The sequence below is a fragment of the Capricornis sumatraensis genome, chromosome 4 (assembly GCF_032405125.1).
Source record: "Capricornis sumatraensis isolate serow.1 chromosome 4, serow.2, whole genome shotgun sequence".
Lineage (NCBI taxonomy): Eukaryota > Metazoa > Chordata > Mammalia > Artiodactyla > Bovidae > Capricornis > Capricornis sumatraensis.
In genome coordinates, this window is record NC_091072.1 from 109,568,795 (window position 1) to 109,595,747 (window position 26,953).

Genomic DNA, 26,953 nt, shown 5'->3' on the forward strand with positions numbered 1-26,953 from the left:
TTTGGAGCCCCCCAAAATAAAGTCTGCCACTGTTTCCACTGTCTCCCCATCTATTTGCCATGAAGTGATGGGACCAGATGCCATAATCTTAGTTTTCTGAATGTTGAGTTTTAAGACAACTTTTTTACTCTCTTCTTTCACTTTCATCAAGAGGCTCTTTAGTTCTTCTTCGCTCTCTGCCTTAAAGGTGGTGTCATCTGCATATCTGAGGTTATTGATATTTCTCCTAGCAATCTTGCTTCCAGCTTGCCTGTGAATAAAAACATAGAGATTAAGTAAAGAATGTTGAGGGAAATGGAATTAGCAATGCTAATTTTCGTACTCTCTTTTCTGATAATTAAAGAGCTGCGTAATGACAAATGACCAAGATATTGAACTGTGAATTCTAAAAAGCTGCTTTTGCAAAGAAAAAGAAAAAGAGAAAGACAAGGACCTAATGCAATGCCTCAACTGCTGCTTATAAAAACGCTGGACTAGGAAATTCAGACAACTGAAAAATCTGAGGAAATATAAAACCATCTTAAAAGCATCAGATTTAACCAAAGAATAAGGAGTTACTGGGACAAGACCTCCAAAAAGAATAGAAATCCAGAGGTGTGGGCCCAGCTCTGGGACTGTATTTGGTCAGGGGCATCTACCCTGAGTAAGTGCCACTGAAATTTTAGGCTTTCAACTACTTTCTAAGTAAGGAATTTAAGCATTAGAGACCAGGGTTGTGGGACCAAAGAAAGGGTGAGCAAGAAATAACCAGCCCCCAGGATGTCCCAGGTGGTCCAGTGGCTAAGACTCTATGTTCCCAACACAGGGGGCTTGAGTTTGATCCCTGGTCAGGGAACTGGATCCCTCATGCCACAACTATGACCTGCTGCAGCCAAATAAATAAATGTTAAAAAAAAAAATACAGAGATGGAGGTGGTATATGATGAAACGACAATAGGTTATTAAAGCAATGAAATTGGTACTACAGTTTCAAGTAATTTAGAATGTTAACATGGATTTTTAAAATGTTTGTATTGTCCTTTGACAGAGCAATCCCATGCATGGAAATTTACCTAAAGTGAATAGAAAAGCAGAAACCTGAAATGTTTGTAGAATGTCATTTGAATGTCATTTAAATGCTATCTGGATGAGCATAGTTTATTTCACTGCCCCCAGTATTTAACAATTTGGGGCATGAAATAAACTATAGCTCATTAATTCATTGGATAAACACCAAGTAAAACTGGTAACTCAAAGAATGTAACAACATGGAACAGATGTTTCATACATAAAAATAATCAAACTACACACTTGTAACTACAGTTTGATTTTAACTATTCCTATTTAAAAGAACAAAATAGAAGCTAGGAAATTGAGAAAGTTGACTTATTGCCAGGGAATTATGAATGCTTCTCAATTGTTTATGTTGTTATTATACATTGTGTAAATTTTTCAAAATGCATAAGTATATCCATACAAAAGTTTAAAAATAAGGTAACTGTGTATATCTTAAGGGTTTCCTTCTGTAATTCTGGAGTTTGGGGAATTAGAATGGTGAGGCAGTTCCTCACAATGGTTAGGGTTACAGTGTTTTGAGTCAGATAAACCTGAATTCAAATTCTGCACTTCTATTCAATAACTTAATGGCCTTGAATTTTAGTTTCCTCATCCACACAAAGAGGATGATACTTGAGCTTTGGTATGAGGTTTGTTTAGATCAGAACAACACTGCCTGTCAGTAAATGATGGTCATCAAGGAAGAATGACTTCATCCTCAAAAGGACAGCCCACTGAGATCCTTACTTTGAGACAGAATGACTTCCTTTGACAGAAAGAATCAAATCCAGGGGAGAAGCAAAACATTTATTATACATCTTAAAGGTAGATAATAAGAAGTTTATTGATATATACATCTCATAAATGCGTGGGAGAAACTCAAGTATTAGTAACGAAGGGAGAGCTAGAACTTGGGTGTATACAGCATCTTAACAAAGAAACAATAAGTTTGTACAGAAATGACAGGACAAAGGAACATGTTTGTAGGCTTCCAAGGGCAGGAAACTGTGGAAATGTATCATATTGGGGGAAGTGAGTGGGGTGAGGCTTGTTTGCAGATTCCTCTGGTGTCATCTCTGGGCTAAGAATCTAGAACTCTCTTCAACAAAGGAAACTTATATTCTGCCTTTAGACAGAAAGGGGCTTCCGAGGTGGCACAGTGATAAAGAATCTGCCTGCCAATGGAGGAGATGCAACGGATGCAGGTTTGATCCCTAGGTCAGGAAGGTCCCCCAGAGTAGGAAACGGCAGCCCACTCCAGTATTCTTGCCTGAAAAATCCCATGGAGAGAGGAGCATGGCGGGCTAGTCCACAGGGTCACAAAGAGTCGGACACAACTGAGAGCAGAAGAGAAGAGTTAAAACAGAAAGGAAGAGGGTAGAGAGAACTTTTTCTGCTTTTGCTCCTTCTTAATTGGATTCAGCTCAAACCAATATGTTAAAGAGACATATTTGGGGGTGACATATTCTGGTTTCCTCCACCAGTAAGGATGTTTTTCAGTATTTTTGCATTTCTTACCATATAAACTTTACCATTCTAAGGAGTGGGTGTCATAAGATTTATGGCATCAAAAGCTTTTGGAAGGGAAAGCAGCCCTGGGTTCCTTAGGACTGGTAGACACCATATGTATACGTGTACAGTTACACTTATGAATCCATTTTAAATATATACATGTGTACATGCTTATGTTAAGCAACAAAATTCTTAATACCTTTATAGTCAGACAACTCCTGTATGTTTGGGTTAAAAGTGGTTAGCCGGGGGGAAGGGATGGTTAGGGAGTCTGGGATGGACACGTACACACTGCTATATTTAAAATGGATAACCAACAAGGACCTACTGTGTAGCACAGGGAACTCTGCTCAATGTTATGTGGCAGCCTGGATGGAAGGGTAGTTTGTGGGAGAATGGATAGATGCATATATATGGTTGAGTCCCTTTGCTGTCCACCCAAAACTATCACAACACTGTTAATCAGCTATACTCCAAAGTAAAAAGTTTAATAAAAACAAACAAACAAACAAAAAGTGATTAGCCAATTGATTGTTTAAGGGACTTAAGGAACAGAGAGATAAAATGATCAAGTGAATTCCATTTGATGTCATAATTCCCCTGCCTCAGGGAGGGTTTTTAAAATCAGATCAGTTGTAGACTGGGCTTCCCTGGTGGCTCAGACAGTTAAGAATCCATCTGCAGTGTGGGAGACCTGGGTTTGCCCCCTGGGTTGGGAAGATCCCTTGATCCCTGGGTTGGGAAGATCCCTTGGAGGAAGACATGATGACCCACTCCAGTATTCTTGCCTGGAGAAGCCCCACGGACAGAGAAGCATGGTGGGTTACAGTCCATGGGGTTGAAAAGGGTCAGACATAACTGAGCAACTAAGCACAGCACAGCATGTTTGCAGAGTAGAAGAGAAACAGGAGGTGACAGGGAAGGGAAGGAAGGCCAGGGAAGAGAGTGGGTTTTCAGAACAGAGAAACCTAAGTAGAGACCTACAATGGGTCACTAAGGATGCCAGCTTTTGTAATATTTTCTTAAAAAGAAGTTTAATTAGAAGCTTCTGCTTTATTGGATTTGTGGTCACTCCTCCCACAGCCTCAATGATTTCCTGAAATACAAGTCTGTCCATATTCCTACTCCCCTCACTGCTGCTGCTGCTGCTGCTGCTAAGTCGCTTCAGTCGTGTCCGACTCTGTGCGACCCCATAGACGGCAGCCCACCAGGCTCCCCCGTGCCTGGGATTCTCCAGGCAAGAACACTGGAGTGGGTTGCCATTTCTTTCTCCAATGCATGAAAGTGGAAAGTGAAAAGTGAAAGTGAAGTCGCTCAGTCGTGTCCAACTCTTCGTGACCCCATGGACTGCAGTCCACCAGGCTCCTCCACCCATGGGATTTTCCAGGCAAGAGTACTGGAGTGGGGTGCCATTGCCTACTCCAACTCCCCTCACTACCAAAACCAAAACCAAACAAATAAGTTTCTTAGTAGGGTTCAGGTGCTGCAGCCTCTTTTCTCACCTCTCCATTGTCCACCTTACAGTAGTGTGTTTTCTTGTCTGTCTTTATTTTAATGGTTCATTTATTTATTTGGTAGTTCTGCTTGCACAGTGGTAAAGAATCACCTGCCAATGCGAGAGAGGTAGATTCGATCCCTGAGGAAGATCCCAGGAAGAGGAAATGACAACATCCTCCAGTATTTTTGCCTGGAAAATTCCATGGAGAGGAGCCTGACCGGCTACAGTCCAAAGGGCTGAAAAGAGAGTTGACTGAACGACTAAGCACACACACTGCATGTGAAATCTCAATTCCCCCACCAGGGATTGAACCCAGTGACTTCTGCAGTGGAAGAGTGTAGTTCTAACTACTGGATTACCATGGAGTTCCTCTTGCATGCTTTTCCAATTCCAGAAAACCAGGTAGTTCGCAATCTATGTATTTTCTCCTGCTGTCTCCTTGAATTACAAATGTTAGTCTCCCCTTTCTTTGTGTGAAGAGCAATCGTTTAAAAAACTGTAATAACTGTCAGGGAAAAGTCCTTGGTTCTTCATCTGAGCAGCAGCACCTGCCTCTCAACTCTATGCATATCTCTTATTTATTTTTTTAAAAAGATTATATTTGTTTGATATTCCATACAATGTATTTTATTTTGATATGTCAGTCGCCTAAACCCCATGAAACTATTTAAATCTTTGTATCCTGTCCCCTAGCAAAGTGTGACACTCAAGAAATGTTTATGTGGCTTAAAGGAACCCACGTTTGGTTACCAGTGACCCCGTGACGTCACATACCTTGGGCTCAGAATTCCTGAGCCGTATCTCAAAATCACCGTGCTTGCAAGTGCCTCCGGAGCACAAATCTCTTTCGCAGGGTTTGAAATGCACCAAGTCACTATTTACCAGTCTTACGACATAGCTCCAAGCCTGGGCTAACCCTGATCCGTGAGAGAAACAGAAACTTAATTTCTAGGAAAGAAAAGCCCGCCTGGGGGTGGGAGGGACGAGGGATGTAGAACTGTGGGCGTCACAGGCTCTGCCAGAGCTCAGTCCGGCCCCCCCACCCTCACTCCCGCAACCCCCAGCCTCCACACGCTCCGGGTTTCCAGGTGGACGGCACCCAGGTGGGTGCCACATCCATGTCCCATGGCCTGGAGAACGTCACCCAACCGTTCTGCCCGGAGCCGTGCAGCCGGGCGGGACGCGGTAGATGTCACCACGCGGTGGTCACGCTCTCCTTGGCGACGCGCGGGCGGCGGGACCACGCAGAGGAAGCCGTCGGGGTTCGAGCCCCGGTACCCCGGAAACCCCGAGGGGAGAAGGAGGGGCGGGGAAGAGTTGATCCTTTTCTCCGGAGTTGCGCAAGGGGCAGGACGGCGCGGGTAGACTGGGACCGCCTGGGCGGGCATCCCCGCCGCGTCCCGCGCCGGGAGGCCGAACCAAAAGCGAAAGGAGCCGGGTCCCCCGCAGCCCCGGCGTCGCGTCCGCGGGGAGGTCGCCGCGCGCCGGGCAAGTCGGCGAGGGCCGCCGCTTTGTGACTTCACTGGTTTCGCAACAAGCCCGGGCCGCCCGCGCCCCACCCACCCCCGGCCGCTGCCTCGCCGCCAGCTGCCTCGCTCCGCTCTCCGCGCCTCCCCTCCCTCCGGAGCCGGGCCTGCCCCGCCGTCGCGGAGCCTCGGGTCAGCCCGGCCGCCCGCGGCTGTTCACCGCACGTGCGCCGCCCCCGCCTCCCGGCGGCGCGGAGCAGCCCGGCCAGCAGCCCCGCGGCCCGGCCCCGTAGAGCGCAGCGCCCTCCCGGCGGTGGCGGCGCGATGCTGTGCTTTCTCCGGGGAATGGCCTTCGTCCCCTTCCTGCTGGTGACCTGGTCGTCCGCTGCCTTCATCATCTCCTACGTGGTCGCCGTGCTTTCCGGGCACGTCAACCCCTTTCTCCCCTACATCAGGTGAGGAGCCGGCAGAGTGAGGCTGGACGCGGGGCACCGCGCGGGAAGCGCTGCTGATGAGAAGGGGAGGTGTTCAGACCCCACTGGGCGTCCTGCCGGAAGATCGGGTACCCACGTATAGAAGAGGGTGCCCCGGTGGTCCCGGGATGGACTGGGAGACGGGGCGTGGAAGCTGAGCAGTCCCGATTTTACCTCGACACTGAGCAGAGTGGCATCCTGAGAGGCTCAGGATAGACAGGAGAACTAGCAGACTGGGTACCGGGCAGACGCCTCTTGGGCGGTATTGAGACCAGAGTGGTCCTGATGGATGGCACTTGCTGAGTGTGTAAGAGGTAGTCGCCCAAGTCGCGTCCGACTCTTTGTGACCCTACGGACTTTAGCCCGCCTGGCTCCTCTGTCCATAGGATTCTCCAGGCAAGAATACTGGAGTGGGTTGCCATTCCCTTCTCCAGAAGATATTCCTGACCCAGGAATGGAACCTGCATCTGGTAGAATCTTTACCATCTGAGCTACCAGGGAAGCTCTATGCTAAAGCAGCTCCTGGATTTCACTTCCTCTTCCCAAAATCCTCGAGAAGCGGCTGTCTGGCTCCTCTTTCTTGTGAGAAAACTAAGTTTAAGCAGATGTTGAAATACCATCAGTGTGACACTGATGTCACAGCTGGGAAACTGGAAGCAGAACTCACACCCAGATTAATCCCTATGCCAGAAGCACCACCGTGCTACCCTTGGGTCTTTGAGAGCGGCTCTCAGTTCTTTTGTATGGAGCTGCCCGAGATCCCTTGGTCTTCAGATTGTCAATGATTGGTGACATCTCAGCTGTTATTGCCATACAGTTTCATTTTTCATGAGTTTTTGCCTCTACTTATTTTTTGGGGTGGGGGGCACACTGCTGGGATCTTAATTCCCTCACCAGGGATTGACTCGTGCCCCAAAATTAGAAGTCACAGTCTGAACCACTGGACCACAGGGGAAGTTTGGCCTCTACCTTTATTGAGAGTCACTTTATCAGTGCCCAGGACACACGTCTGGATTTCCTGTGGCTCCCAGCTCTGTGCCTTGCCCGTGTTAATGGCATTCCTTAAACGTCAGAAAGATCCATCTTTATCCTAGTGGTGTATCCATCCTGTCTTACCCCTCTGGATCTGTATTGATTGGTGAGGGGTTTAGAAAATTGGTGAGACCTAAGGTTACTGCTTAATTATTGTAGGGATTGTAGAGATTACAGAAATTGCAGGGCCTCTTCCTCTTGCAGCAATGCCCTATATAGTCTTTTTAGTAGGCAACGAAGGGGAAATGAAGGTGGAGCAAGTGGGGACTAGAGTTTAAAGGTGCAAGGAAGCAAGCACAGAAGGATGCACAGAAGCCAGTCTGGAGTAACGGTGGGTTTGCCGACGCAAGATGACTTTCCCATCAGGCCTGCTGCCCCTGCAGAAGCCTCGGCTTGGTTTCTCCTCGATAGTCTCTGTTTTCATTGTCTCGCTTCTCTTGATTCTGAAGTGGGACAGATCCTCTTAGACTGGTGTAAAAAGAAAGAGTTCTCTCCCTGTAATGCTTTTTATTGAGAAAGTAGTAGCTTTGTTTGTCACCAGTTTGAAGGTCAGGAGCAGATAATGAAAGTGAAAGTCGCTTAGTCGTTTCTGACTCTTTGTGACCCCATGGACTATACAGTCCATGGAATTCTCCTGGCCAGAATACTGGAGTGGGTAGCCTTTCTCTTCTCCAAGGAGTCTTCCCAATCCCAGGATCGAACCCAGGTCTCCTGCACTGCAGGCGGATTCTTTACCAGCTGAGCCACAAGGGAAGCCCAAGAATAATGGAGTGGGTAGCCTATCCCTTCTCCAGTGGATCTTCCTGACCCAGGAATCGAACCAGGGTTTCGTGTATTGCAGGTGGATTCTTGACAACTGAGCTATCAGGGAAGCTGGGGCAGATAGTATTTGGTATGAATTGGGTAGGTGATTGGACTTCCCTGGTGGCTCAGATGGTAAAGTGTCTGTCTACAATGCGAGAGACCTGGGTTCAACCCCTGGTTTGGGAAGATTCCCTGGAGAAGGAAATGGCGACCCACTCCAGTACTCTTGCCTAGAAAATCCCATGGACGGAGGAGTCTGGTGCAGGCTACAGTCCATGGGGTCACAAAGAGGTGGACACGACTGAGCGACTTCACCCTCACTTTCACTTGGGTAGGTGATCAGAGGCAGCATTTGAGTCTTTGTAGGGGTTTCTGAGGGCTCCCCAGGTGGATCAGTGGTAAAGAATTCACCTGCCAGCGCAGGAGATGCAGGAGACATGGGTTCAATCCCTGGATTGGGCAGATCCCCTGGAGAAGGAAGTGGCCACCCACTCCAGTATTCTTGCCTGGAAATCCCACAGACAAAGGAGCCTGGCGGGCTACAGTCCATGGCATTGCAAAGAGTCAGACATGACTGAGCAACTGAGCATATGAGCACAAGAGTCTGATATGGTAGTGATTACTACCATGTCCAGGTGAGATATTAGATGTGCAGAAAAGGGGAAACAGCTGACAGGACCAACCTGTTGTGAGATGCTCAAATCATAGACGTACCAAGGAAGAAATTTTAAATTTAGCAAGGAAAGAAAACTTTCAGGAGAAAGCAGAATTATAGAAGAAAAAGGTACAAGATTGTTCTCTTGTTGCCTGGAGCCTTCAGCCTACAAGCACGTGATTGCTTGCCTAAGTGTGCCTGGGGCCTTTAGGTTGTTTGCTCTTTGTGCCTACAGGAGTGGCTAGAGCACTGGATTACCTCTGCCCCTCCTAGAAAACTTGTCTTTGAGGCCAGGGCAAGAGCAAGATTAGAAGGGCAAGGACAAGATGGAGTTAATTCCAAATTTATCTTGTTGGCCTAGACCTTAGGTGGTAAAGAAGTCACCTACCAATGCAGGAGACACAGGAGACTAGGGTTCGATCCCTGGGTTGGGAAGATCCCCTGAAGAAGGAAATGGCAGCCCACTCCAGTATTTTTGCCTGGAAAATCCCATGGACAGAGGAGCCTGGCAGGCTGCAGTCTATGGGGTCGCAGAGTCAGTCACGACTGAGCCTGCACAGCAACTTAACTGTCTAACTCATCTCTGCCCTCAAAGAAGCCTCCAATTCTTCCTTACCCTCATTCCCTCCATTTTCCTCCAGCCTCCTTGGCCTCCTGCCTGGATCTTGAGCATGTTAGGCACACATCTTCCTTTTAGCCTTTGCACTGGCTGTCGTCTACCAGAATGCTCTACCTCCAGATTATCACAGGCTTTTGTCCTTATCTCCTTCTTTGTTTGAATATTATCTCTGTGAGGCCTGCTCTGATGGCCCACAGGGCTCCTTATCCCCTGGCCTCAATCCGGTCTTGTTTACCACAGCACCTATTACCTTCTAACAAATGATATGATTTGCTTATTTAGTATGTTGATCCTGTAAGATCCATGAAGGCTCCTGATATTTGTTGAGTTTTCTTGATATTTCTTGGGTGTTTATCTGTGAGTCTTATTTCTCTTTCCTCCAGGGTGGGGCAGAGCCCTTTAGGGAAGGCTTGATAGGCCCTTGGTGGTGGGTCACTGATTTGGACATATTTAGGGTGAGCACCCAATACTTTGGCCACTTGAGGCAAAGAGCCAACTAATTGGAAAAGACCCTGATGCTGGGAAAGATTGAGGGCAGGAGAAGAAGGGGACGACAGAGGACGAGGTGGTTGATAGTGTTATGCCCAAGTCGCGAAATCTCCCAATGACCACCAGGGAGCCGATATCCAAAGCAAAAGCAAGAGAGTTTTTATTAACAAGCTTGAGCTGGGGCTTCCACCGTTTTACCGACACAGCAGCTATAGGGAGGAGCCCCGGGTTTTGGATTACATTGCTTATATAGGGAGTGTTCATGAAAAAAAGAATTTCTAGGTAGGGGGACGTCTGATTGGTCACTTTATTTCGAAGGATTGTGTGTTGGTTTTTGATTGGTCCCTATTACGTAGGTAGACCACAAGTTCCTGAACGCTAAGTCAGGAGATTCTGGTCTGGGGTCCGATTGGCTCGTGGGTGGTGGGGTGAGGTCAGGGGATTTCCAAAGGCTCTTTTCCCGGAACCTTACAAAATGGAGTTTTTCTGTTAACAAAATGGAGTAGCTTAGGTTCTTCAATAGCATCACAGACTCAATGAAGGTGAGTTTGAGCAAACTCCAGGAGATAGTGAAGGACAGGGAAGCCTGGCATGCTGCCGTCCATGGGGTCGTAAAGAGTCAGACACAATTTAGGAACTGAACGACGACCCTTTGATGTGAAGTCATTGTTCAGTCAATCTGATCTTCTGATGTTTTTAAACAACACTGAACACTTTGAATAAAAGCCATTGCATTTTACAATTTTACTTATCTTCCAGTTTTATTGAGATACAGTTAACATACAGTGGTGAATAAGCTTAAGGTGTAGAGTATCATGATTTAACTTGTGTACCTCATGAAACGATCATCACAAAAATTTAAGTGACTACCTATCATCTCATATAGATAGAAAATAAAAGAAAAAATATTTTTTTCCATGTGATGAAAACCCTTAAGATTTACTCTCTTAACATACAGCAGTGTTCGTTATATTACTCATGTTGTACTTACTTCCCTAGCACTTCCTTATCTTATAGCTGGAAGTGTGTGCCTTTTGGCTTGTTGTTGTTCAATCTCGCAGTAGTGTCTGACTCTTTGCAACCCCATGGACTGCAGCACGCCAGGCTTCCCTTTTGGCTACCTTCATGTTATTCCTCCCCGCAGCCCCACCTCTGGAAACTTCAGATCTAATGTTTGTTTTGAAGTGTAATTGACTTATAACAGTTCCTTAGTTCCTGGTGTGCAACATAGCAATCTCTGTACATTACGAAACGATCACCGCTAGCCATTGCATTTTAATGTTACTTGTTTACTTTTGGCTATGGTGGGTCTTTGTTGCTGCCCTGGCTTTTCTCTGGTTGAGTTGAGCAGGGACTACTTTTCATTGCAGTGTGCAGGCTTCTCCGTGCAGTGGCTTCTTTTGTTGAGGAGCACAGGTTCTAGGGCGTGCTGATTTTAGTAGTTTGCAGCACATGGGCTCAATAGTTGGAGTTCCTGGCTCAGTAGTTGTGGTGCACGGGCTTTGTTGCTCCGCAGCAGGTGGTATCTTCCCAGATCAGGGATCAAACCCGAGTCTCCTTCATTGGCAGGCAGATTCTTTACCACTGAGCCACTGGGGAAGCCCTAGCCAATGCATTTTAAATAAGATCCAGAACTGTGGAAGGACTTCTTTCCAGTAAAATAATCAAATTCAGCTTTCTTATCAGACATTTTCTGATAACATTGTTATTCTTCAGTATATTGGACAAATGGAAATATACTCAACCTCATGAATGGAACAAAAATTAAAATCTACTGGATTGGCAGAAACCCAAATGTTTGATAACACATTCTACTGTCGAGATTTTGGGACAACAGGCTCCCGTACATCGCTGGTGGGAATATAAAATGATTCAGTCTCTGTGGAAGGACTTAAGCACTAGTTATCAAAATGACACAAATACAATATCTATAGTATTATTAACGGCTTTTAATAACAAAGGGTTGGAAACAATACAAATGTCCATCAGTAGAGGACTGGCTAAGTAAGTATGATTTACCTAAGAATACCTCAAACAAAAGCTCTCTACACATAGAATGCGCTCTTTAAAATTTCCATTACATTGTTACATGGAAAAAAGCAAGACTTAGAACCAAATAGCTACCATGGTAAAGATGGTGAGGGAGAAATAATATACATTTGTATTAGCTTGCATGAAGAAACTAATAAAAGCGGTTTATCTATGCAGGATTGAAGGAGGTGGTCATGACCACATGGTCATTGGGACCTTAGCAGATGGAAATAAAAGGGTAGGAATAAGACTTGCCTTGCCATAAAAAAATATGAATGTTTTAATTTTAAGATAACTGTCATTTTACATCCAGTTATAAAAAATGTTAAAGATCCCATGTGTCTTTTTTAATTGGAGGATAGTTGCTTACTATGTTGTTAGTTTCTGCATACAGTAATGTGAGTCAGCCATAAGTATACATGTATACCTTCCCTCATGAGTCTCCCTCCCATTCACACCCTGTACCCCCTCGATGGACGTGAGTCTGAGTGAACTCCGGGAGTTGGTGATGGACAGGGAGGCCTGGCGTGCTGCAATTCATGGGGTCGCAAAAAGCGACTTTGCGACTGAACTGAACGGAACTGAATCCCCTGTAGGTCATCCTCATGTATATTTTTACCCAGTTTCTCCCAAAGGTAACATCTTCTAAACTTGGCATGCCTTTTTAGATGAATTTATTTTTTAGCCAAATGAATGTTTCCTATCAGAAAATTAAATTAGAAGCATGGGGATTAAAACAGTCACCAAATTCAACAAGTAGTTTCTGTACTGCGTGTGTGCTAAGTCGCTTCGGTTGTGTCCCACTCTGCGACTCTATGGACTGTAGCCCGCCAGGCTTCTCTGTCCACGGGATTCTCCTGGCAAGTGGAGAATTGGAGTGGGTTGCTGTTTCCTCCTCCAGGGAATCTTCTCAACACAGGCATACCTCTCCTGCATTGGCAGGCAGATTCTTTACCACTAGCGCCACCTGAGAAGCCCATTAATGCAGGGATGTGAAAACCAAAGACAAATAAAAATCAACCTCAAAGAATTTGTTTAGATTTTTACAAGGCCACACCCATATTCTTAAGTACAATCATGCTTAATTTGTTATAGTTTCTTATATTTCTTCTCCTACCAAATCCCTCAGGCTATTTTCAGTTACCTTTATCCCAGCTGATAAGCCTTTCCCTTTTTATACCTTCTGCTTTGGCCTGTGTCTCCTACTTCCAGAGTATTCTGTGGCCCTTTAGTTTTAAATTTTTGCCATTTCTGCATCCTGATTGCTTTTCATTAGCCTAGTCTCACGTTTTGTGCAATTACTGTTTGCTGGGTGGCTTGTGTGTACATGTTAGTCACTCAATCGTGTCCAACCCTTTGCAACCCCATGGACTGTAGCCCATCAGGCTCCTCTGTCCATGGGATTCTCCAGGCAAGGATACTGGAGTGGGTAGCCATTCCCTTCTCCAGGGGATCTTCCCTACCCAGGGATTGAACCTGGGTCTCCTGCACTGCAGGCAGATTCTTCACCACTATGCCACCTGGGTGGCTTGTGGTGAAAGGTTGCTGCTGACCCATGAAAGACGCTGGGATTCTTGGCCTCCGAAGGAGAAGAATTCAATCTGGGGCCAGAGACAAGGCTTGATTGCTCAGAGCTTTTGTGTAATCAAGTTTTATTAGAGTATAAAGGAGATAGAGAAAGCTTCTGACATTGGCATCAGAAAGGAGCAGAAAGAGTACCCCCCTGCTAGTCTTCAGCTGGATGTTATATTGTCACTAGCAGTCTGTTAATGAATGAAAGGAATGTCTTAAAACTCAGAATGGCACCAGGCCCCTCACCCATAAGATGCATTTTGGGATAATCTTGACATCAGACGATTCATCGGGGCCATAAAACGATAGACTTGAATCTTGTAGAAGGGCAGATTACCATACAAATAGTTTTATTTACATAGATTAGGGGAACAAATTCTGAGTTTAGCATAATGGTTTGTCGAGTAGGTTCTGAGCCATTTGGCAGAAACCGACTTGAAGACAGAGTCTAGGGTAAATGCTTAGTACATGAACATAGCTTAAGACAAATATTTCCATAAGAAAAATGCATTGGTTAACTCAAGGTTTGAGAATAATTAACTTCAGGTGAAACCAGGTGTCATTATGGCAACACAGTATTTTAAGAGAAACCTCCTTTTAAATTTGTATAGAGAAGGGGAAAAAATACCACTAGTTTGTTTCCTCCTGCTGCTTAAGCGAGATAAAAATGTCTGACACTTGTAGCCTATTTCCTCTGTTTGGAGACCCCTGGCCTTCCTGCCTGTTACCCTCTCAGTGGTCTTTGGCTATTCCCATTGTTCCTCCTCATGACCACACACCCTGCCTAGTGAGTGATGGCAGAAACCCGGGATCACCGAGGATTAAGCCAAAAGGGAGGCCAAATCACATAGTGAACAAAGTAAAAGAGGTTGGGTCTTTAACTCCAAAACTGGATCTAAAAATTATCCTTATTTAGTTAATAATCACAAAATTTAGGTTTTATATATATAATCATAACTATGTGCTAATGCTTATAAGGAACAAAATCCATTTCTAATGGATAAACCAGAATGAAAAGATAAAGCTCCTACAGGAGCAAAAGATAAAGTTCCTGTAATGAATAGATGGGGAAACAATGGAAACTATGACAGACTTTATTTTGGGGGGGCTCCAGAATCACTGCAGATGGTGATTGCAGCCATAGAATTAAGAGACGCTTGCTCCTTGGAAGAAAAGCTATGACAAACCTAGATAGCTTATTAAAAAGCAGAGACATTACTTTGGCAACAAAGTCAACTGAAACATGTAGTAGGTGATTAGTATATACTGTGTGATTGCTAAGATCATTTGCAGCACAAGGGTCTGTATTAGTCTTCTCAGCCTCTCTTCAACTGTTAGCTCATTCTGCCAGTGTTCATTGTTCATTAACTTTGACTGTGATTCCAGTTGTTCTCCAAGATCATTGCTGTGAACTTCATGAAAGTTTCCATATTTTACACCCTCACTTTGTAGTGCTATTTGTGAGTATTTACAGCACTTGATAACCATACTGAGAGGTAACATAGTGTGCTAAGTAAGGGAACAACTTTGGAGTAGATACCTTTGATTTGAATACACCTCTGCCATGCACACCAGCTGTGGGAGTTTGGACAATTCATTTGACTTTCTTTGCTTCTCTGTGGGTTAATAATAGCACCTGCCTGATGCATGAACATGTGAACTCACTTAGAACTCGTCAGTGCCCTGGTCAAGAACATAAGTTCTCTGTTGGTGTTTGCTATTAGTCATATCAAGGGACCAGTCTACATCGGTCTGGATAGATGCCAGTGTTAAGTAGGAAAAGATGTCTGGTTGAGGTGAGGGCTAATTTTATAACCCCTCAGTTTGTGAATATAGTAGTAGCTTTCTTAACCAACCTCGACTTAATCAACTCGCTCTCCTAACTGGTAAACTCATTCTCTGAAAAACACGGTGACGGAAGCTGGGAGTCCCTGGAAGCCTCTCCCAGCAGTGGCCTCTCTTAGGGCTGCTCGCTCTCTTCTCTCATCTATTTCTTTGTCCACCTGTTAAATGCCAGCTGTGTTGGTTCCCAAATGAGTTTATGCCAGTTGTATTTTCTCTACTGTGATTGTGTGATTTAAAATCAATGTACAGGAACTGTTGGTCTGCGAATGCAAAAAGATAGTTGTCATTTCTAAGGGAACTCAGTTGAATGCTTTGGAAAGATTCCAAAGAGACAAGTTGTCAAAAATTGCAGTCCATTTAGTAGTGCTTATGACAAGTGTAAAGATGTACAGAACCTGATGAAAAACTAGAAGGATTCGGTGCTGCAGCTGCTTCAAAAGTGTTTTTAAGATTTCCCTTCACTGTAAAGACACTGAAACTGGAAATGAGATCATCCACAGCACACGTGCTGTGTACGCCAGGAGGACACATAGTGGACTCGTGTAACACATGGTACAGCCTTGACCAGCGCCCGTACGCAGGCGAATGAATGTATGGACAGTTGTATATTTGTGGTGTGTACATATTCATATGATTTTTATTTATTGTTTTTAGTTGAAATATAGTTGATTTACAATGTTTTGTTAGTTTCAGTTGCATAGCAAAGTGATTCAGTTATGTATATACATATTCTGTTTCAAATTCTTTTCCATTATAGGTTATTATTAAAAGATATTGAATATAGTTCCCTGCGCCATACAATAGATCCTTGTTATATATCTATTTTATATATATTAGTGTGTATCTGTTTATCCCAAACTCCTGATTTATTTCCCACCCCACTCCCGCCATATCCACGTAGTTTTTGATGGCTTCCTGCTTAAACCAGGTTTTTTGATTATTGTGGTTTAGTCACTAAGTCGTGTCCGACTCTTGTGATCCCATGAACTGTGTATAGCCTGTCAGGCTCCTCTATCCATGGGATTCTCCAGACAAGAATACTGGAGCGGGTTGCTATTTCCTTCTCCAGGGGATCTTCCCAACCCAGGAATCGAACCCAGGTATCCTGCATTGCAGGTAGATTCTTTGCTGACTGAGCTACAAGGGAAATCCCAGGTTTTTGATTCTTAACTACAGTGAATTTCAGGCAATGGTGACTTTTGCTTCCTTGTTCAGCTGCAACAATGGGACTTGAAATAATAAATAATAGGATAATGAGGTCTCTGTGTATATAGTCAGAGAAGGAAATGGCAACCCACTCCAGTATTCTTGCCTAGAGAATCCTGTGGACAGAGGAGCCTGGTGGGCTGCTGTCCATAGGGTCATAGAGTCGGACACGACTGAAGCGACTTAGTATGCATGCATGCATTGGAGAAGGAAATGGCAACCCACTCCAGGATTTTTGCCTGGAGAATCTCAGGGATGGAGGAGCCTGGTGGGCTGCTGTCTATGGGGTCACACAGAGTCGGACACAACTGAAGCTACTTAGCTATAGCTGTAGCTGTATACAGTAACATTCAGTTCAGTTCAGTTCAGTTGCTCAGTCGTGTCCAACTCTTTGTGACCCCATGAATCGCAGCACGCCAGGCCTCCCTGTTCATCACTAATTCCCAGAGTTCACTCAGACTTACCTCCATCAAGTCCGTGATGCCATCCAGCCATCTCATCCTCCGTCGTCCCCTTCTCCTCCTGCCCCCAGTCTTTCCCAGCATCAGAGTTTTTTCCAATGAGTCAACTCTTCTCATGAGGTGGCCAAAGTACTGGAGTTTCAGCTTTAGCATCATTCCTTCCAAAGAAATCCCAGGGCTGATCTCCTTCAGAATGGACTGGTTGGATCTCCTTGCAGTCCAAGGGACTCTCAAGAGTCACATATTCTGATGTTACTTAATGACATTTCAGCCTTTACAGTGCAATAAGGAAATCGAAGATCTAAACTTCCACACCTCGTAGTGTTGTTTGGCTTCTGAGTCAACTATCAGTTCACTCAGTCGTGTCCGACTCTTTGCAACCCCATGAATTTCAGCACGCCAGGCCTCCCTGTCCATCACCAACTCCCAGAATTCACTCAAATTCATGTCAATCTAGTCGGTAATGCCATCCACCCATCTCATCCTCTGTCATCCCCTTCTCCTCCTGCACCCAATCCCTCCCAGCATCAGAGTCTTTTCCAATGAGTCAACTCTTCGCATGAGGTGGCCAAAGTACTGGAGTTTCAGCTTTAGCATCACTCCTTCCAAAGAACACCCAGGGCTGATCTCCTTTAGAATGGACTGGTTCGATCTCCTTGCAGTCCAAGGGACTCTCAAGAGTCTTCTCCAATACCACAGTTCAAAAGCATCAATTCTTTGGTGCTCAGCTTTCTTCACAGTCCAATGCTCACATCCATTCATGACTACTGGAAAAACCATAGCCTTGACTAGATGGACCTCTGTTGGCAAAGTAATGTCTCTGCTTTTAAATATGCTGTCTAGGTTGGTCATAACTTTCCTTCCAAGGAGTAAGCGTCTTTTAATTTCATGGCTGCAATCACCATCTGGAGTGATTTTGGAGCCCCCCAAAATAAAGTCTGACACTGTTTCCACTGTTTCCCCATCTATTTCCCATGAAGTGATGGGACCGGATGCTGTGATCTTCGTTTTCTGAATGTTGAGCTTTAAGCCAACTTTTTCACTCTCCTCTTTCACTTTCATCAAGAGGCTTTTTAGTTCCTCTTCATTTTCTGCCATGAGGGTGGTTTCATCTGCATATCTGAGGTTATTGATATTTCTCCTGGCAATCTTGATTCCAGCTTGTGCTTCTTCCAGCCCAGCATTTCTCATGATGTACTCTGCATATATGTTAAATAAGCAGGGTGACAGTATACAGCCTTGACGTACTCCTTTTCCTATTTGGAACCAGTCTGTTGTGCCATGTCCAGTTCTAACTGTTGCTTCCTGACCTGCATATAGGTTTCTCATAATTTCTCCTCTGCTTAAGGTTTTCAACATCTTTGATTACATAAAATTCTTTTTTTTCACCACTGACTTAAACCTGTGCATGTTTTTCTTCTGCTAGCCCTACCTTTTAAAAGGCAGTAGAGGGTTGCTCAGAAGTCTTGACGCAGTGTTGACAGCTTTTCATCATTAATGCTCAATTTCAACTTTTAGAGTGCTCCACTGAACAGTCCTCTTTCCAACAGTAATTGCGTTTCGGTCCATCAGGAATATGAAGTGTAGAGTCGCAGCATACTAAGGACAACTTACTAATGACTTCAGAAGGGAGCCAGTATGAACCCAATTGTAAGATACACAGTTCTGTAAATTCATGTGGAGGGGATATGTTATAATAAAAAGAAATGTAACATAGCAGCAGAGAAGAGTTCTGAACTGTATCCATCGAAGTCAGACAGCTGCAGATGCATGCCTTGGCTTCCCCATTTACAGTTTCTGTGGCCTTGGGCAAGTTTCTTTTCTAAGACTCAGTTTTTCTTCTTTAAGGTGACAGTAAGTACTTCCCTTTATAACATTCTAAACACCAAATAAGATGAACCTGGCCAAGTATAAGTGTTGAGGAAATGTTAACTTTTTTCCTTTTGTAATCTTAGCAGCTATAGTCCAAGCAGAGATGGTCTTTTAGAGACTCCTCTGAGAAAAATTCTCAGAATCTGACATCTTATGCCTCCCTCTTCATTACCATTCTGGTCCAAGCCACTGTCCTCTCTTGATAAACTACTGAAATTACTTCCTAAGTCTCCCTGGTCCATTCCCGCCTCTTCACAGTCTTTTTGCAACATTCTTTAACAGCATCAGTCAACTTGATATCACTTCCCTGCTCTCAGCCCTCAGTGGCTTCCTTTCATGTTTAGAGTAACAGAGTCCTTGCCTTGACTCACATGACCCATGGGGCTCTCCATGATCCCTTTGCCCCTGTGCACTCAGGTCTTGGCTCACTCCCCACCAGCCATGCCTCTTTCCTTCCAGTTCCTCTGATATATTGCCACTTTCTGGCCTTTGACTTGGCTTTACCCTCTGCTTGTAATTGTCCTGGCCCAAACATTCCGCTTCATTCAGATCTCTGTTTCAAGTACCTTTCCCACATTGCCCTGTCTCGGGTGGGTGGCTCATCTCTCTCTCCCTGTCCTCTTATCCAGCTTGCCTCTTCTTCACAGCATGCATTACTCCTAGACGATTTTTATTGCCCCCACAAGAATGTAATTCCACAAAGGAGGGACTTTTTCTGTTTTGCTTGCCACTGCATTCGTGACTAAGATCAGTTGCTTAGTCATGTCCGACTCTTTGTGGTCCCATGGACTGTAGCCCACCAGGCTCCCCTGTCCATGGAATTTTCCAGGCAAGGATACTGGAATGGGTTCCCATTTCCTTCTCCAGGGGATCTTCCCGACTCACAGATGGAACCCTGCGTCTCCTGTATTGGCAGGCAGATTCTTTACCACTCACCGAGCCACCTGGGAAGCCCTTCTACAGAATTGCCTGCTGCATAAGAGGCTATCAGTAATCACCAGATGAATCAATGAATCTGATTTTTGTTGTTGTTGTTAGATACTAAGCTTTTCTGTGGGGTTGCAAAGAGAGCTGGACACAACTGAGCGAATGAACTGAACTGCCTGAAGCTTCTCAAAGTGAATTATCTGTTCATCTTTGTATCCTCATCACCAGGCACAATTCCCACCAAGTAGGAGATGCTTAGCACTATTTTGAAAATGTTGTTGTATGAATGAACAAAGAGGGAATTTGGGTTGATAGAGGTAATTGCATGTGGATAAAGTGAGAAAACAGCAAGTTATTTGCGTTTATGACTAGGATATTCTTCTCAAGTTTAAAAGTAGTTGAATATAATATTGTATATCAACTACACCTCGAAAAAAAAGTTTACATAGCTATGGGGTACCTCTTGCCCTAGAATAATCACTGAGTGAAGCTGCCAAAAAATTAACCCTAATAATTTAAGGTAATAAAAGGGTATCTTTTTTGGCCAAGAGTCTTGTGGGATCTTAGTTCACTGACCAGGGATTGCACCTGGGTAATGGCTGTGAAAGCATTGTGTCCTAACTACTGGATCACCAAGAGAATTCCCTGGAATGACTATTTATTATAATATTTACTTTGAATAATATATTTAAATGTGAAGAAAAAGGAAATGATCGTCTCATTTTACTAGTGCAGTAAGTGTTTTTCGGTTCTAAGTCCTGGCTATCCTTGGTTCTAAGTCCTGGCTACCCTTGGTTCTAAGTCTTTGGCTATCATCCAAACAATGGGCCTAGGATTTTAGGGGAATCTAATAAACCTCAGTCTGGGCATGCAGATAATATTGCATACTGTCAGCATCTCAGTTTCCCCAATAAACCATGAGCTTAGGCTTTAGGGTAATGGAATGGAATCACAGATATCCAATGTTTTAAAGAGCAGCATTCGACCAAACATATTATCATGCATGTCTTACTTGTAATGTTTTTCTTCCTCTGAGCATCATCAGATAGATTATGAACTGGCTTAATGTTTACATTATTTTGGAGAAAGATGTTAGATAAACCACTTGGAATTTTCCGTGATGAACTAAACTTGTAGAATGTAAACACAGTGAAGAAAGAAAGAAAGTGAAGTCACTCAGTCGTGTCAGACTCTTTACGACCCCATGGATTGTAGCCTACCAGGCTTCTCCGTCCATGGGATTTTCCAGGCAAAAGTACTGGAGTGGGTTGCCATTTCCTTCTTCAAGTACAGTAAATATAGGTGTAAATTGGTTTCCTAGGCACAACTGTGTACACATAACAGCCTCAATAGCTTCTAAGCCCCAAGCAAGTGAACAATGAGTTCCTATCCCCGTACAGTTTCCAGGAATTGCCTCCTTTACTGGGAGGCAAGTGAGGATGTGGATGGGACTCAGGCAGGGCTTAAGTCACGTGACAGAGAGTTCTGTGGTGGGAGTTGGGTAAGAGGACTCCTTTTGCCAAACTGGGAGGCAACTGGTTCGACTTGGCATTCATTCTCCACTTTCCTAAATCAGATGCCCGGGTACAGCTGTGCCAGTCAGATCCCACTGCCTCTCACTTTGCACAGTACGATCACTCACTGTGGCTTAAAAAGTGTAAAGTGAGGGGCTTCCCTGGTGGTCCTGTGCCTAAGACTCCATGCTCCCGATGCAGGGGGAGTAGGTTCAACCCTGGTCAGGGAACTACTTCCCACATGTGGCAACTTCCCACATGTGGCTGTGACCCAGCACAGCCAAATAAATAAATAAATTTTTTTTAAAAAAATAAGAGTACCATAGATTCCCTTGGTACTCCCTTGGTTGTTATGCTCTGGATTCTAGTGCAGGGCAGAAAATGTGATGTAATATTTACTTATAATGTATATTACCTTGGAGACCAAAAGACTTAAAAGAGCATTTTAAGGTCAGAAAGTCTTTCATATGGATATAATATATATATAATATACATAAAATACATATGTATATATGCGCATAGCCTTACAGCTTCCTCTGACATGGATATGTATATGAAAAAAATATATGCATATATTTTTAAAGAAAAGAACTTGTTAACATTTAATAGCCCTCCCTCCATGTGGCTTCAAGCTGCCAGGACACAGCCACTCCCCCGCCACCTCTGACACACACACACACACACACACACACACACACACACACACACACACACACACCCTTGATATTCTCCTCAGCTCTTCTGCTGAAGAATTTAACCTTCCTGATGATGTTACTCCCAAAACTGAGTCTATCTTTAGGTGGATATCAAGCCAGGAGACACAACCAAGCCAGAGAACGGAATAAAAAAGGATTTATTAGTTGCAGAAAGTAAGGAAAACACTTTTTCCCAAAGCTGTATCCCCCCCCAAAGTAAAATTAGGTAAGTTTTAAGCTAAGGGTACAAGCATACTCATGAAGGGGCTTGAGTGGAGGGGAATTCAGTATAGAATTGAGGCAGAGGTCAACAGTATCCAAGCTTGAGAACCACAAGGTCAGAAAAGGTCAACATTCTCATCCCTTAGGGTCCCGTGGAACTGGTGGGTGAGCCATCAAGAGGGGTTTTTCTCGGTTGCTCAGTCACGTCTGACTCTTTACAGCCACAGCTCTGTACATGAGATTTCCTAGGTAAGAATACTGGAAGGGTTGGCATTTCCTTCTCCAGGGGATTTTCCCCATCCAGGGATAGGACCCAGGTCTCATGCAGTGGAGGCAGATTCTTGACCATCTGAGCCCCAGTTCAGTTCAGTTCAGTCACTCAGTCGTGTCCGACTCTTTGCGACCCCAAGAATTGCAGCACGCCAGGCCTCCCTGTCCATCACCAACTCCCAGAGTTCACTCAAACTCACGTCCATCGAGTCAGTGATGCCATCTAGCCATCTCATCCTCTGTTGTCCCCTTTTCCTCCTGCACCCAATCCCTCCCAGCATCAGAGTCTTTTCCAATGAGTCAACTCTTCGCATGAGGTGGCCAAAGTACTGGAGTTTCAGTTTTAGCATCACTCCTTCCAAAGAACACCCAGGGCTGATCTCCTTTAGAATGGACTGGTTGGATCTCCTTGCAGTCCAAGGGACTCTCAAGAGTCTTCTCCAATACCACAGTTCAAAAGCATCAATTCTTTGGTGCTCAGCTTTCTTCACAGTCCAATGCTCACATCCATTCATGACTACTGGAAAAACCATAGCCTTGACTAGATGGACCTCTGTTGGCAAAGTAATGTCTCTGCTTTTAAATATGCTGTCTAGGTTGGTCATAACTTTCCTTCCAAGGAGTAAGCGTCTTTTAATTTCATGGCTGCAATCACCATCTGGAGTGATTTTGGAGCCCCCCAAAATAAAGTCTGACACTGTTTCCACTGTTTCCCCATCTATTTCCCATGAAGTGATGGGACCGGATGCTGTGATCTTCGTTTTCTGAATGTTGAGCTTTAAGCCAACTTTTTCACTCTCCTCTTTCACTTTCATCAAGAGGCTTTTTAGTTCCTCTTCATTTTCTGCCATGAGGGTGGTTTCATCTGCATATCTGAGGTTATTGATATTTCTCCTGGCAATCTTGATTCCAGCTTGTGCTTCTTCCAGCCCAACGTTTCTCATGATGTACTCTGTATAGAAGTTAAATAAGCAGGGTGACAATATACAGCCTTGACATACTCCTTTTCCTATTTGGAACCAGTCTGTTGTGCCATGTCCAGTTCTAACTGTTGCTTCCTGACCTGCATATAGGTTTCTCAAGAGGCAGGTCAGGTGGTCTGGTATTCCCATCTCTTTCAGAATTTTCTGCAGTTTATTGTGATGCACACAGTCAAAGGCTTTGGCATAGTCAATAAAGCAGAAATAGATGTTTTTCTGGAACTCTCTTGCTTTTTCCATGATCCAGCAGATGTTGGCAATTTGATCTCTGATTCCTCTGCCTTTTCTAAAATCAGCTTGAACATCTGGAAGTTCATGGCTCACATACTGTTGAAGCCTGGCTTGGAGAATTTTGAGCATTACTTTACTAGCATGTGAGATGAGTGCAATTGTGCAGTAGTTTGAGCACTCTTTGGCATTGCCTTTCTTAGGGATTGGAATGAAAACTGACCCTTTCCAGTCCTGTGGCCACTGCTGAGTTTCCCAAACTTGCTGGCATATTGAGTGCAGCACTTTCACAGCATCATCTTTCAGAATTGAAACAGCTCAACTGGAATTCCATTACCTCCACTAGCTTTGTTCATAGTGATGCTTTCTAAGGCCCACTTGACTTCAAGCCAGAATGTCTGGCTCTAGGTGTGTGATCACACCATTGTGATTATCTTGGTCGTGAAGCTCTTTTTTGTACAGTCCTTCTGTGTATTCTTGCCATCTCTTCTTAATATCTTCTGCTTCTGTTAGGTCCATACCATTTCTGCCCTGTATCGAGCCCATGTTTGCATGAAGTGTTCCCTTGGTATCTCTAATTTTCTTGAGGAGATCTCTAGTCTTTCCCATTCTGTTGTTTGCCTCTATTTCTTTGCATTGATCACTGAAGAAGGCTTTCTTATCTCTTCTTGGTATTCTTTGGAACTCTGCATTCAGATGCTTATATCTTTCCTTTTCTCCTTTGCTTTTCGCTTCTCTTCTTTTCACAGCTATTTGTAAGGCCTCCCCAGACAACCATTTTGCTTTTTTGCATTTCTTTTCCATGGAGATGGTCTTGATCCCTGTCTCTGGTACAATGTCACGAACCTCCATCCATAGTTCATCAGGCACTCTATCAGATGTAGTCCTTTAAATGTATTTCTCACTTCCACTGTATAATCATAAGGAATTTGATTTAAGTCATACTTGAATGGTCTAGTGGTTTCCCCTACCCTCTTCAATTTAAGTCTGAATTTGGCAATAAGGAGTTCAGGATCTGAGCCACAGTCAGCTCCTGGTCTTGTTTTTGTTGACTTTATAGAGCTTCTCCATCTTTGACTGCAAAGAATATAATCAATCTGATTTCGGTGTTGACCATCTGGTGATGTCCATGTGTAGAGTCTTCTCTTGTGTTGTTGGAAGAGGGTGTTTGCTATGACTAGTGCGTTCTCTTGACAAAACTCTATTAGCCTTTGCCCTGCTTCATTCTGCATTCCAAGGCCAAATTTGCCTGTTACCCCAGGTGTTTCTTGACTTCCTACTTTTGCATTCCAGTCCCCTATAATGAAAAGGACATCTTTTTTGGATGTTAGTTTTAAAAGATCTTGTAGATCTTCATAGAACTGTTCAACTTCAGCTTCTTCAGCGTTACTGGTTGGGGCAAAGACTTGGATTACTGTGATATTGAATGGTTTGCCTTGGAAACGAACAGAGATCATTCTGTCGTTTTTGAGATTGCATCCAAGTACTGCATTTCAGACTCTTTTGTTTACCATGATGGCTACTCCATTTCTTCTGAGGGATTCCTGCCTGCAGTAGTAGATATAATGGTCATCTGAGTTAAATTCACCCATTCCAGTCCATTTTAGTTTGCTGATTCCTAGAATGTCGACATTCACTCTTGCCATCTCCTGTTTGACCACTTTCAATTTGCCTTGATTCATGGACCTAACATTCCAGGTTCCTATGCAATATTGCTCTTTACAGCATCAGATCTTGCTTCTATCACCAGTCACATCCACAGCTGGGTATTGTTTTTGCTTTGGCTCCATCCCTTCATTCTTTCTGGACTTATTTCTCCACTGATCTCCAGTAGCATATTGGGCACCTACCGACCTGGGGAGTTTCTCTTTCCGTATCCTATCATTTTGCCCTTTCATACTGGTCATGGGGTTCTCAAGGCAGGAATAGTGAAGTGGTTTGCCATTCCCTTCTCCAGTGGACCACATTCTGTCTGAGCCCCAGGGAGACCAAATTCCACAAAACAGTTCCAGAAAGTGTTTCAGGCTAACTTTACCATTGAAACAAAACTGTGAGTCTTTACAACTATTTATTACATTTGCTATTTTTATTCCTCTTGCTTGATAACAGTTGTTTGTTCTTTTGTTCCCTTAAGATCCTTATTGCTGAGGCATGTTCAAGGGCAAACATTGTGGCCAGGCTTAGATCACAAAGTGGCTTAGGCCTAAAGTGGTTTCTCTTGTGTCAAATAGCTTCATCTGGTTCACTTCCTCCAGGGCCCCCTACCCTATCTGCTTACAAGGACAGGATGCTTTGGGAGCTCTCTTCCTCAGAGCTTGATAGTAGCCGGATCACACCTCATCAATGTTCAGAGCAGCTCCAGTCTTGTTTTTGACCCATATTTTCCCCTAGTTGGTCCACACTTTATCAAGGTTGACAATCTGGGCAGAAGCTCTGATTCCTCTCTTAGGTGGTGATGTCTTATTCCAACTTTCCCAAAGTAAGCTGGGTGATATTCATCAAGGCTGACTGTGTGGTGATGAATGCCGTCAGTATTACCCAGACCTCCCGGTCTTTCTGATGTTTGATGATGCTCCGTGGCCATGACTCACATGGACCCTAAGTTTCTGGGTCTTCCTTGTCAGGATGGCATGTCAGTGGCTGAGATGAAAGAGGGAGACTTCTGTTTGTATTAACAATAGTAGGCAACCACTACTATCCTTAAAGAGTTTCCCAGGTGATACAGTCAGAGAAGGCAATGGCACCCCACTCCAGTACTCTTGCCTGGAAAATCCCATGGACAGAGGAGCCTAGTAGGCTGCAGTCCATGCGGTCTCGAAGAGTCGAACACGACTGAGCGACTTCACTTTCACTTTTCACTTTCATGCACTGAAGAAGGAAGTGGCAACCCACTCCAGTGTTCTTACCTGGAGAATCTCAGGGATGGCAGAGCCTGGTGGGCTGCTGTCTATGGGGTCGCACAGAGTTGGACACGACTGAAGCGACTTAGCAGAAGCAGCAGCAAGTGATACAGTGATAAAGAATCTGCCTACCAGTGCAGGAGACACCGGAGACTAAGCTCACTCTCTAGGTCGGGAAGATCTCCTGGAGGAGGAAATGGCAACCCACCCACTCCAGTATTCTTGCCTGGAAAATTCCATGGACAAAGGAGCCTGGCAGGCTATAGTCCATGGGGTCGCAGAGTTGGACATGACTGAGCACATATACACACTATCCTTAAAAGTTCTTAGAAGTGGCCACTTTTCTTTGTTTTTTGGTCCCCCACCCCCTGGGGGGCTTGCAGGATCTTAGTTCCCCGACTATGGATTAAACATAGGCCCAAAGCAATGAAAGCTTGGAATCCTAACCACTGGACCGCCAGGGAATTCCAAGATTCTGCCTGTATGGTTTAAAACGTACAGATAAGCAAGGATAAAATAGCATTCTGAAATCCTGAGCTTTCGAATGGCATGTTTGATGTCATGTGGACTGCACACCTGGGCCCTTGAAATATGTCCTGGTTTGTTCTCCCTGGATGGATGGCCCCCAAGTCTGGTCATCTTCTCAT

The 26,953-nt window shown here is 44.5% G+C and overlaps 1 protein-coding gene across 1 annotated transcript in view; it reads left to right on the forward strand.

Moving 5' to 3' along the window:
* Positions 1 to 5,835: 5,835 nt before the first annotated feature.
* DRAM1 (DNA damage regulated autophagy modulator 1) overlaps positions 5,836 to 26,953 on the forward strand; it is a 40,887-nt gene continuing 19,769 nt past the window's right edge. Inside the window, exon 1 of the mRNA XM_068970720.1 lies at positions 5,836 to 5,966. Coding sequence (XP_068826821.1) covers positions 5,836 to 5,966 — 131 coding nt within the window. The remainder of the gene's footprint in view (positions 5,967 to 26,953) is intronic.